General features: G+C 35.9%; 1 protein-coding gene across 1 annotated transcript in view; it reads left to right on the forward strand.

Moving 5' to 3' along the window:
* The window catches only part of LOC123671043 (microtubule-associated protein futsch), a 184,802-nt gene that overhangs the window by 126,057 nt on the left and 45,558 nt on the right, over positions 1 to 13,187 (forward strand). Inside the window, exon 2 of the mRNA XM_045604686.1 lies at positions 9,984 to 10,082. Coding sequence (XP_045460642.1) covers positions 9,984 to 10,082 — 99 coding nt within the window. The remainder of the gene's footprint in view (positions 1 to 9,983; positions 10,083 to 13,187) is intronic.

Below are 13,187 nucleotides of genomic sequence, written 5' to 3' on the forward strand. Positions count from 1 at the left end.
CTGGAACTAGAAGGCGAGCTGTAAATCCCGTTATGGAGAGATTAGCTCTGATGGGGGCGCAATAGATCATTAGGTCGCAGTGAAACTTCCCTAATTAAATCTAATCTAACCTAAACTTAATGACGGAGAAGCAAAGTTATAAATTATTTCTCCTGGTGGTGTTTCAAAAACGCAGATGACCAGTTTTTGAGCTTCGATGATTGGACGCCAGTTTTCGCACACAACGTAATTGCTGCTACTGGCTCCCAATCTAATAGTCCCTGTTTTTATTTGGTTGTCTTCGAGGTTAAGTTTTGCTATCGCTACTCGCCTCCATGGCAGCACGTTGCGCTGAGGTTTCAACCCAGATTCTGCTCATGGTGTTCCTAAAAATCCTAAATTGGACGTACATCCGAACATGGGAGATTCCTTGGATAATTATATGAAAAAAACCCTAACGATACAGGATGTTGCTTTTGGTCCTAATTTTTGTGATGATTATACGGTTTTATCGAATCTTCGTGAATCATTGCCACAAATCCAGAAAATAAGTAGTATTAAGAGAGAAATGTTCGAGATTTTTCGTCGAAATCAGTTACAGATATGAATATTTGGTCATTTTTGGTGGAAGACTGGTAGTTGTGAAAAAAACTAGTTCCTTACTAGATCAAGGATTTTTTCACAACTACTAGTGTTCCACTAAAATAAATTCCGAAGGAAAAAAATGGGTATTTTTCCAGAAAAAACATCATCCTGTAAATAAGCATATTGCGTGATATAAACTCTAAATTGGAATATTGTTGCATACATAAAATTCAAACTAAATACCTCTCAACATTTGAATTAATCTAAACACAATATTGAAAAATTCGGTATCTCAATATCTATCGAATACAAAAGTTCAGATTCATCGGTATATTCTGCCAATCTATAGTATAATCGTGGCATTAACTGTACTTCCCATAAATCCACGGAAACTTAGACAGGCGGACCCTTCTACTATTCCGAAAGTGAATAAAGACTTTTTGGCACATTAACCACGAAGAAACTTCTCAGAGATTCAAGATAGCATTGGCGAAATGCCCGACTGTAACGTTGCCAAGCTGAACGAAAATTACCAGACATCCTTGTCAGCAATTTCGTCCCGCGAACAGCAACTCAGTATATCTTACCTATTTCTCAAACAAGTATAAAAACTAAAAAAATTGGAGGAAAGCATTGACTTGGCGTCAGAAACAGTCGTTCGTTCATTCTTCTAGAAGATACCACAAAACCATAATATGGAATTATTCAGATGATAGGTTCTGATTTTAAAATCCTTCCTGAAATTTTGGCTGAACTAATCAAATTGATTTTTCATATACAAATCAAATTTTGAATTTGTCGGATCTGTTGTAACAATTTTGAATCATTTGTTTCAATATTCTTCTTGAATTTCCTATGGTTCTGAAGAAATGATGAATATGAAATTTTGCATGGAGCTTCAACATTCAATTGTGGAATTTTATCTCGAACGAAGCAGTAGATTTGGAATTATCTGGTAAAAATCAGAAAATCACTGATTTGAAGTCAGGAACTTTTATACTCATGATCCAAATTAATTAATCCTTTCAACAAATATTTTTGAAAAAAAAGTTCTAGAAAATGAGTTGCTTGTTTCATCTCATCAAAATATCACATCCAAATTATCAGAGGTAGCCTTATTTTTGATAGAACAGGCCATTCCTTCATCTCTTCAGCAATTTCAAGGAAAAATTCAAAAAAATCTTAAGAGCATTCGGTCATATGAAAGATGACTTTGATTTTCGACAAGTAGGTATGCACCTCCCGAAAACTGACTCCAAAATATTAAAATCAATCAAGAACCTGAATTTCTGAAGTCTCTAGCATAGTCTATTCAAAATTTGTCGTGTACACGCTAACTGACCGGACAGAATTGACTTTAACCACGAACCCTTCATCAGTAAATCCAACCAAACCCTGTGAGGCAACTCTCCACTCAAAATTCGCAAATTCCCCCTGAACAACCCCCCAAGAAGTAGAAAAAGGTGTGACGGAATTCCCCACAATCTGGCAACGTGGTTCCGGCTGTCCCTGAAACTTCAGGATCGCGACGAAACGTCTCCACGCCATCGTTACCGACTGCAACGCGGTGGTATTGACCTACGCGTTGCCTGGATACCGGACTAGCAGAATAGATCCGACATAGCCCACTGAAATAGAGAAGCGCGAATTCTGCTCTGGTCAGGAGATTGCCTTTTTATTTGACTACTACAAAGGCCGGGATTACTTTGTGGAACAATGCTCGTGCTCCTTCCGAAAGTTTTTCCGTTTATTTTAATACCCGTATTCTCTGGAAGAGTGGAAATATATATGAAAGCTTGCTCTGGTAGAACATCAAACAAAGATCAGACGCCACGTCGAACAATGGGTGAAATGGAGGTGTTTATCTTTCGTTAACTTCTAGATTGCGGATGACATGGCTGGTAAACTTCAAAGGAGAAGTGGGTTGAAGGAAAAAGTTACGCAATGGTGTTTACTACTCATTTGGTGATTATATGAGTGCAGCAATTTCTAGACTTCAAACCAGAGACCGGATTAGGTATATATGCATCTTCATACACACATCGTCAAAAGTCTTGGACCCCCTAGGTTTCTCAAGAAATACACAATCTATGTTCTGGAAATGAGGTGAATGTTTTCCTCTATTCCAACTGCAATATATTTGATAGAAAATCTTTGTTTGTTACTCTTTGCTGTATGTAGGAGGAGACAGAATAGAAAAAATGAGAACAAATCTAAATTTTTCGATTATTTATTTTTAGATTAATTATAGTTATTTCACAACTGAATTCCAATTCAATATTCCGTATTACCACCTCTTTTTTCAATCAACTGCCCAAAACGCCAGGCATCCTACGAATCAAGTCATTAATAAAATTTTCAGGCATATCGTTCCATTCTTCCTGAAGGGCTAAAACCAATTCCTAAAAAGTTGAAGGTGGGTTTTGGCAATTGGATATTGCTCTCTCTAAGCTATCCCATACGTGCTCAATTGCATTCATGTCTGGTGAGTTTTCTGGCCAGTTAATTCTCTGGATATTGTTCTCTTGAAGAATGTTTTGAACCCTTCGTGGGGCGTTATCATTCTGATAAATGAAATTATTCCAAATTTTGTTGCGCAGAGGAACTATGATGTTTCCAAGATGCACCAATCATTGTTCGTTCAACGATAATAAGAGAGGTACAGCGACAGAACATTATACCCGCAGCACATAATTGATCTGACTTGAAAGGGCACAACTTCCCAGGTGAAATTGAGTCGCTCTAGTCTGCCTGGACCTTTCCAAACTCTTTCTCGTCGACTACTTTTTTAACCGAATCGTGACTTGTCCGAAAAAAAGTACGTTGCGCCATTGTGATAAAAGCCACTTATGGTGGTGTTCTGCCCATTGCCGACGGGTAGCTCTATGCCTAGGTGATAGCCGAGGTACTCCTGATGCTCTATTTGCCCTTGAATTTGAGGAATGCAACCGTCTCCTCATGCAAGACATAGTTTGTCAATGATTATTATTGAAAATTCAAGACATCTACGATTCGTAGAAGGACAACTCAAGTGAGAGCCAATAATAATAATCGATATACACGGTTGGAATGAATTTCGATTAAAAAAGATCTCAAAGAATATGCCGCACATACGACCTACACACAGATCAACGAACTCCGACTTCTGATATGATATGCTCGCGTGATCCTAGGATTTAATTGAAACAGCGAAATGAAATTCCATAAGTCATGGAGATAGTCTCAAACATCAATCCCTAGAGTCTCAGTTCTGAAATACACTTAATTAGAAATGAAATAGCGTGCTGGTGTAATTCCGAGGGGATTTTTGCTTTTGAGATCGAGCAAGGTATTTTTTGAAGACCTGTCAACACACGATATATGAAAGTGACATAACTTCAATATCGTAAGATCTGTAGATGTATAATAGATGAAATTAATGTAATCTTTTTTTCACATGTCAAAATCTGACATTTCGGTGGTTTCAACTAAGATGTCTAAAAACATGGTGAATGCACTCGTCAAATTTTGAATGCAATGACATTCGACCAAATTGAAACTATTAGTTTTAGTTCGTGGCGGCGCCGCAATGTCATACTTGTCATTTCCGTTGATTTACATTAATTAAAACCCGATACTGACCATTCAAAAGCGATGTGTAATCGAGTATGATCGTGCAAAGTCGTGAAACAAAACACGAAACGTTTACTGGAATGAATTCAAATATTTGTAATAGAGAGAGAGTGAGTTTATTGGTATTTCAATTACAAGAATTACTTCCATAGATCGTAACTATAATGAAAGATATACATATATGTACATAATGGCACAAACCTCGTATATAATAAATAACAAGAATCTTAATTTGTTGATAGCGCCACCTACAGTTGACATAACGAAGCTTATCTAATATTCTCAAAACTGGCAGAACAAAAGCTAATCAGTTGATACACCTGAATTTTAGACATCTTAGTTTCAACTGATATCAATGCGTAATTCTAGCCAATTATTCGGGATTATACTGATTACCTATACAACTCATCTCCTGATGAACCAATATAATCCGTATATTTCCTATTGTTTCGGCGTATTGATAAGTGAATATACTAGGTACTTGACGACGTGGTATAATCGTTTTGGTGTTTCGCCTCCTGTCATATTGTGATAATTTCCATGGTAACATTCTTGGAAGTTCGCCAAAAAATAAAAGACATGCTCAATGAAATCTCATTGAATTGAATTATAGAAAGGCAGTGCTTTAGTTATAGTTATTGAAATTATTTGTTATATAATCGTAACGAGCATAGAGACAATCTATTTCGATTATACGAACCTCTTCATTCGTCGTAGTTCGCGAAACACCACTGGAGCTGCGCTCTCGTGATGTTTCGCGAACTGCTTCTCGTGAATCGGTGTATAATCGAATATTTTATTGTTTGAGTGTCTAACAAATATTCTTTGCAATTTTCAGATAATACGCTTTCCTGTGAAATTATCCGTAATTTTTATAACACTTCCCCAAAAGATAGGCTAACTCTCCTCATTTATTTCAATAGGATCGTTAAGTGTTTCGTTCGCCTTGAAATTCATACCACTATTATACATATCCATCAAAGCTCCGGATATATTTGGCACAAACCCCAAATGCCAAAAGGTCAAGAGCACCTCAGCCCTGCATTGCAGCAATCCCAATTACGAACATAGCATAAATAGATTTCGAATTCAGCTACACGTTACTTTCTTGCTTTTCCGAAGTTTCTCTTTTTCTGTGTAGGTATAGAGCACCGAGTTTAAATCATTCACCCGTGGGTTCAACTGGAAAACGATGTGAATCGAGTTACGTCAAAGCCGGTGCAAACGAAAAGTATATCGAGTTTTTTTTCTGAAAGTCCCTGATTTGATTCTCCTCATCGTGCAAAAGGTAGAATGGAACCGTTTTAATCATTCATGTATGGAACTCAGTTTCATGTGATTTTAGCCTATTTCAGAATTTGCTTTAGGGTTCAAAATTGTAGATGCGCGTTGACTGTTCAATTTTTTATTGGGTGGGCGTTCCATGAACAGATCACACTATAATGGCTGTAATTTCCAAATTTTGAGTCAGGAAAAGCAAATTAATGCATCTCTAACATACTCAACTTTTCGGTCTTCACTCGTCTGAAACAAATATGTTGATGAATTATGTGTAGGCTTGATATTCAAGGTTCTTGGCTCAAGCTCAAGTATCTTGAGCTTGGCTTGAAATGAACTCAATAGTTCAAGTCAAGTAGTAGTTTTTCAATGTTTAGTCAAGTATTTATGTTTTAAGAACTTCACATTGAAAAACTACTACTTGACTTGAACTTGAGTAGATTTCAAGTCAAGTTCAAGATACTTGTGCTTGAGCCTGAGCTCAACACTTGAAATCGTCGAGAGCTGTTCACATAATTAGGGATTCACGGCTTGGCTTTGGCTTGATATTCAAGCTACTTGGCTCAAGCTCGAGTTCAAGTAGCTTGAACTTGACTTGAAATCAACTTGAGTTTAAGTCAAGTAGTAGTTTTTCAATGTTAAGTCAAGTGTTCATTCATTAAGTACTTGACTTAACATATAAAAACTACTACTTGACTTGAACTTGAGTTTATTTCAAGTCAAGGTCAAGCACAAGTATCTTGAACTTGACTTGAAATCAAGTCAAGTAGTAGTTTTTCAATGTTGAGTCATGTCACTTAATTAATAAATACTTGACTTAACATTAAAAAATTACTACTTGACTTGAACTCGAGTTGATTTCAAGTCAAGTTCAAGCTACTTGAACTCGAGCTTGAGCCAAGTAGCTTGAATATCAAGCCAAAGTCAAGCCGTGAATCCCTAATTATGTGAACGGCTCTCGACGATTTCAAGTGTTGAAACTTCAAAACTGACATATTATTCGGCCTACCACTGTAAGATGTTTTATGGAATCATTATATGGGGACAAAATTCTTGCATCGAAAAGGTTGAAACGAAAAACTGAGAGCTGCCGAGGTGTTTTCAAAAATGAAAAGATTTTGTATCTTGTTTCATACTTACCTGTGTAAAATATGTTCATCAGAATTAAGACAAATTTTTAACCAACTCTGACTTCCACCGATTTAACAATCGCTGGAAACATAACTTTGCTCTTCCATATGTCAGACTGAAGACAACATAGCAAGTCCCAAATTTCACATGTTTAAAATTTTACAATAAATTGCCCGATGACATCGAAAGATTGAATGAACAAAGTTTCAATAAAAACGTGAAGAAATTCTTGCTGCAGAACACAATACACATATCGCCTAAACGAGTTTTGAGATGTTTGTGTAGGTAATTTATTTTGTTTTTTAAATTTGATTGAATTTTTGTGACAAACCGTGAAAATTATTGACGTAGAATATTTATTGTATACAATGTGTGTAGTACATATAAATACCCAAATATTATTATTATAAATGGCTTAGGAGTCTTAGGACCATAAGGTTCGACAATCCGACTAGGGGTTCCGTAGATATAACCATTCGAAATTTTATCTTTCTGTTCAATTTCAAAACTGCATATTCAATCAAGATGAAAATTTGCATTTGGATGAAAAATAACAATTTCAAACTTTGTACAAAATTAAAGAAAATTCTCGAGAAAAAACACCCAATATTTTCGAGATAACAAAACTGACAGAATTGAGATTTCAAATTTTTTATCAAATAATAATTTCAAGCTCCGTTCAGAATTTCAATCTGAACACGACATCAGAACCATACTTTTCAATATCATAAAAGATTCAAATCACGCGCACTTTATACAGTTCTGTGGTATTCAATGGCGCAATTGGCGTATTAATGAACGAGCGCTCATTCTCCGAACCGATCCCTTTGTTTTCTTATTTGGATCACTACATCAAAGCGAAATTCCTGTTAATCATTTTCGTTCACAATATTGGAAAAACATCCCAATCATAATTAAAATCCTCAGTTTCTGTTCCGATCAAAGGGAATACAAGAAAAACATCCCATATAAATTTAATGAACTCTGATATACAATTTTGTTCATGTCGGTTGTTTTAATGATGAATGTTTTTCTCATCATCAAAGCTTATCAGATATCGGAAGAAAGATGAAGCAGTTCGTCGATAAAGCTACTTTGGATTCCCCGCTTTATGCCCAATAGGCAAATTACAGTATCTCCTCGATCCCTTCAATAAATAATCAAGAGAAACTCACTTCTTTCCATTGCCTTTCTATTCCAACTTCTAAAAAATTCAATTCATTCTACTCTCGCGAATTCTACAGTATCTTCTTCAAGCTCAGCCTCTCTAATCTGATACGAGTTTCCATGTACACGCTTCCTTCATTAATAAAGTAATTTAATTCCTCATAAACTATTCTTTCACACACACAAAAACTGTTAAACTGAATTCCGGTGAGGTTGAACTTATTACCGTCATATCAATTTTTAATCTTTCATTTGGTGGGCTGTTGATTCAACTAGTTAAACAGTTTTCAACATTATAGCGGAAATATTACATGGTTATAGCTTTCCACATTCGATCAAATTAGCGGTTCGTGATATTTTTAACAGAATTTTTTTCAATATCTATTGATTATAGTTATTTTTATTGGAAATTAATTTTTATGAGATCGTTCTTCGGTCCGATCGTTCAATTATTTCGTCACAATGTCTTTATTTTTCGAATCATTCAAAACCATGGGCAAATTGAACGCATTGCACTCTCAAGTGCTTGATCACCCAACTTATTCTCCTAGTAATTATTGGTTATTTGCAGACCTACAGGGAAAGAAATTTGGCTCGGACGAGGATTATTTAGGTTAAAACCTATTTCGAAAGCAACGACGATTTTTTTTGAAGGAAAGTATTGAAAAGTTAGAGGAGCGTGAGTTCATACCTATATCACTCTTAAAGGTGACTTTCGAAAGGTATGTCTCGGATGATGTTAATTAATAAAATCGAAAAAATGTGTGTTTAGAGTTTAGGCCCGAAACTTATAGAGTGTAGTGTTCTTTGCCGACTTCAATTCTTCCATTTTCATCTTTATGTTTTATTGAATTTCTTCGTGAGATCTCATTTTCCTATAAAATATTTCCGCATTATACAAATTTCCAAATAATTCATCTGCCTGAAAAAAATCTTTCTTCAATTTGATATAAAGTGCTTTTCTGCTTATTCTGAAGAACATTAAATTTTAGCATATTTTCATTATTTATCTACGAACTTGTGACTATTTTCTGCTCCCACTAACTTCTAGATTCTCTCCTCTCGAGAATTTTCACTCAATTCTAGAGTTTCAGCATTATTCAGAGTGGCACCATTTACATTTCATTCCTTGGGAATTTTCTACGAACTCTCCTATTTTCCATATAAAGTTATTTTCGTTCAAGTCAAGGTAATCCTGTATGCAAATGTCATTTTCAGTGCCTTGTACAATGGAGGACTTCACGTAAGGTTACAAGGGAAGTATGCGCTCGTGCATAGGATTCAGAATTGAATAACCCGCGACAACTCTTTGAATAGCTCCACGTTTTTGAGTAAATATACTGAATGGGAGAGAAATTTCAAATATTTATACCTGAATCTAGTTCATACTTGAAAAAAATGATGATTTCACAAATACACACATTATTCAGATAAGGAACTCTTCGAAAAAAATTAGACAGGCACTAACGTAAATTCAGATGCTTTTGAACGCTCGTTCTTTCATGTGCCAATTCAATCGTTGTGATTATGTGATCAACATAAATATGCGCGATAGAAATTGTCAATTTCACATCATAATCTAAATTTTCATATTGATCAAATTCGCAACTTTGAAATGAACAGCATAAAAAATTTCGAGAGGCCATATTTACTGAAACCCTAGTTAGATATTGTCCATTAATCAACTGAACCACGGCATCCGAGCAATCGCTGAAAATTTCAAGTTTATAGGTTCTTTCATCTGAAAGTTATTATGTATTTAGGGATTCACAGCTTGACTTGATATTCAAGCTACTTGGCTCAAGCTCAAGTAGCTTGAACTTGACTTGAAATCAACTCAAGTAGTAGTAGTAGTAGAATGCCCATTCAAGTATTTATTTATTAAGTACTTGACTTAACATTGAAAAACTACTACTTGCCTTGAACCAGAGTTGATTTCAAGTCAAGCTCAAGCTACTTGAACTTGAATCCATAGATATTCAGCCAATCGGTCGAACAGACAGAATCAATAAAACAATATCGTTTGAAATAATTCTGGGTAAAAAATTCGAAAATTACATACATTATCAGGGAATTATATCAGGTCTCTTGTACCTGATATAAAAGTATACTAATATATAAAATCTACTTTTGAACGATTTGACCACGATACTTCTTCATATTCATCCATCAGGAATATAGTTGAAGTTTATCCATTTAACCCATATTTATTGATATTTTTTTTGTTCCAGGTCTCTTATCATGGAACGTGAACGACTGCCTTGTTGATTTAGAAAAAGAATTGAACATAGTTACAGAACAAGGATTGGAGGGAGAAGAAGCTCGATATGGTAAGTGATAGTTGCAATAATTATTATCCCCTCGAAATATTTATCATAATGAACGATTGATGTTTCTTCTCTCATGTTGATGTTATCGGAATGCTTATTCAGAGTGGCCCCACAGGATCAAGTGACACTCAATTTTTAAGATTTTCGAATTATTTTCGTGAAAATATCGAAGACTTTCTATTTGGCTTTCGTTTTGGTGTGAACAACTTTGCCTAAATGCTCTCCAGATCTAACCTCTAAACAAGAACGCTTGTTTCAAGTGATCAAGCTTTATATGCGTCAAACTCTATCCCCATTTTGTTGTCCATATTCCTGACATCTTGTTTTTAAAACATCTAGAAACGTAAATCACCATTCGATTCACCATCTCTTTCATTTCCATACTGAATTGAATGCTAACGTATAGAATATCCAAAGTCACTTGAACTAGTCCATAAGAACGCTTGGCCATAGATGTCCCAGTGAAGTGGTTACCGCGATCCGCTAAATACCGGAATTTATTTGAAAGTATTGTTAGGCAATAAATCCATGTTCTCCAAAGTAATTTCTGGAAATCTGGACAACCCTTGTATAATCGGAATATTCTGGTTTCCTCCAAGTGAACTTGGATATACTATATCTGTGTTTAGATACTATTTAAATTGCTCAAGGCATTCTCAAAACATCCTTCTTATGTAACAAGGTCTGCTGTCATCTATGTACCGCAATCAAGTTAATATTTGTATGGCATCCTTATCGAAGACTTACATCATACTCATGAATCTTTCGGTGATGTAGCTTCACTCTTGGATCATCGAGCAAAGTGGACCTTAAGAGTTGTCTATGAAAATCGATATTGTAAAAGTGGCATCGTATAGAATAAAACAATAGAAATATTTCTGAAAATAATAATGGAATAATCAGCTGTTAGATTGAATAAATAATTTGAGTTTGATGATCTGAGCTATTAGTTCCATAAGCTTGAAACCTAGACTTTTAATATTTTTTTTGGAAAACTAGACAATACAAATTATATTTTTCCGTGATTGATATGGAAATGAAAAGCTTGTGTTGAAAACAATCAGTGTTACTTACTTAATTCAAGTTTGAACCGAACTGCGTTTACTGGTCTTACAATCAGAATAAAATTAAATCTCGAAATATGCCTTCAACAGGTGCGGTATACTTGTTCAGAATAAGTTCTTTTACCTTTATTCAAGTTATTTAAAGCTCTGAATCGGTCTTTTCCGTAACTCGCGAAACTTCAGTACCTTCTGCACTAGATAATATATTTCCACCTGATCCTCTCTTCACCGCCTAATTGCTTTTCTATGCCGCAAGGAGTTTAGATAATCTCAATTTGAATTTATGATGAGATACAAAATGAACTGGAGTTGAGAAACTGTTCCATGTTACTTTCTCGGAAGTTTGTGTTAGTAAACATATTTCCAGAACTCGTCAGATCGATAACGAACAATCAGATCATCATTGTTTACTGATTACAGTTAAAAGATCTTCAGATCTAGTGGGCACCCCCAAACAGAGCTGTTCTCGCCTATCTATTATTATTATTATTTTTTTTTAACGTCTTTGTGAGGGCAAAACCCTTTATGGGCGCCGAGAGGGTCCGCACTCTCGGTAGTGTGATACTCCAAGATCTTGTTTGGATACTCACTAAATTATAATTATTATTATTATTTGAACTGGGGTCGTTGTGGTTCGGTAAGCCTTCCAGGAACTGCGACCATGTAGATCTTTTGTTCTCTACCCTACTCATGCATGGAAACCCAAGGAAGTCGTCAATGACGTTAATAAAACTGACAACCTCCTTAGGGGCCTTGGCCGTTACCTCTTTGGTATTCAGGACCGGCTTACCCATATGAATGGTTCTTAAACCAGCCAGCTCTGGACACTTGCATACCATGTGTTCGGCTGTTTCTGCTTCCGATCCACAGAGTCTGCAAATCTCATTTGCTGACTTTTCCATGCGGTACATGATGTTTGTACCGACAGTGCCCTGTCAGCAGTCCCACCATCGCCTATCTATATCTATTCCAGTTCTAGAGTTCTGATGAATTCCAGTAATTGGGGTGGCTTCAAGGATCTTACAATCTTACTCCTACAAATTTATTGTCCAAAGCATTTCTTGCATTGACTTTCAATGGCGGCAAGGTATCCTGTGACCAGGTGACCAGAACTTTTTTCTTCACTCCACCGAATTAGTCAGTTTCTGTTTCTGAAAAGGGTTATCAGAAACCAATTGGTTCAGCAAGCATCTAATGAGAAAATGATATTCTCATTAGGTGCTTGCTGAAGCTGTACTGTCAGTGATTAGGTACAGCCGCTTCTTACTGAAATCCATATACTTTTCTAATCTTGCAGTATTAGAGTTTCGAAGGATTTTTTTGGAATGATCCATCCCTGGAAGATTCAACCAGAGTATTTTTTCCTTCTTCTCTGGAAAACCTTTGTTATGGGTGTATTTTTCTATTTCGGGCCAATACAGCTCCACGATACGTCGGTCTTAAGGCTTTTGAAGTTTCGGTTATTACAAGAACTCAAGCCGGTCGATCAGCAGCAACGTTGTATTTTCGCTAATTGGGTCCTTGGAATGCATCAAAATGATCCGGCTTTTCAGCGAAAAATTATCTTCAGCGATGAGACTCATTTTTACCTCGGAGCCTACGTTAATGAGCAGAATTGGAGATTCCAAGAAAAATTGTTGAAATGCCTCTCCTTTATTAACATGTCTCTGTTTGACGCAGTTTTTGAGCTGGTGCTGTGATTGGATCCTAATTATTATTCTAAAATAAGACTGGTGCAACTGTTTAATGTATTGCGCTACCGAGCTATAATTAGTGATATTTGATTGTCGGAATTGGAATATATTGATTCAGACGACGATGCTTGATACAAAAGCAACAGAGCAATCGCAATTTTTCAAGAAGAGTTTTGTTATTTCTCGAAGTAGGGTTCACAATTGATCACCAAGATCTTGTGATTCAATACCTTTTGACTTTTTTCTTTAGGGCGACGTAAAAGATAACGTCTATACCAATACTCCACAACCGATTCAAGGCCTCAAAGATGAAATTCGTGAAGTTATTGATGACACACAGCACCAAT

Source organism: Harmonia axyridis, chromosome 1, assembly GCF_914767665.1.
Source record: "Harmonia axyridis chromosome 1, icHarAxyr1.1, whole genome shotgun sequence".
In the NCBI taxonomy this organism is placed as follows: domain Eukaryota; kingdom Metazoa; phylum Arthropoda; class Insecta; order Coleoptera; family Coccinellidae; genus Harmonia; species Harmonia axyridis.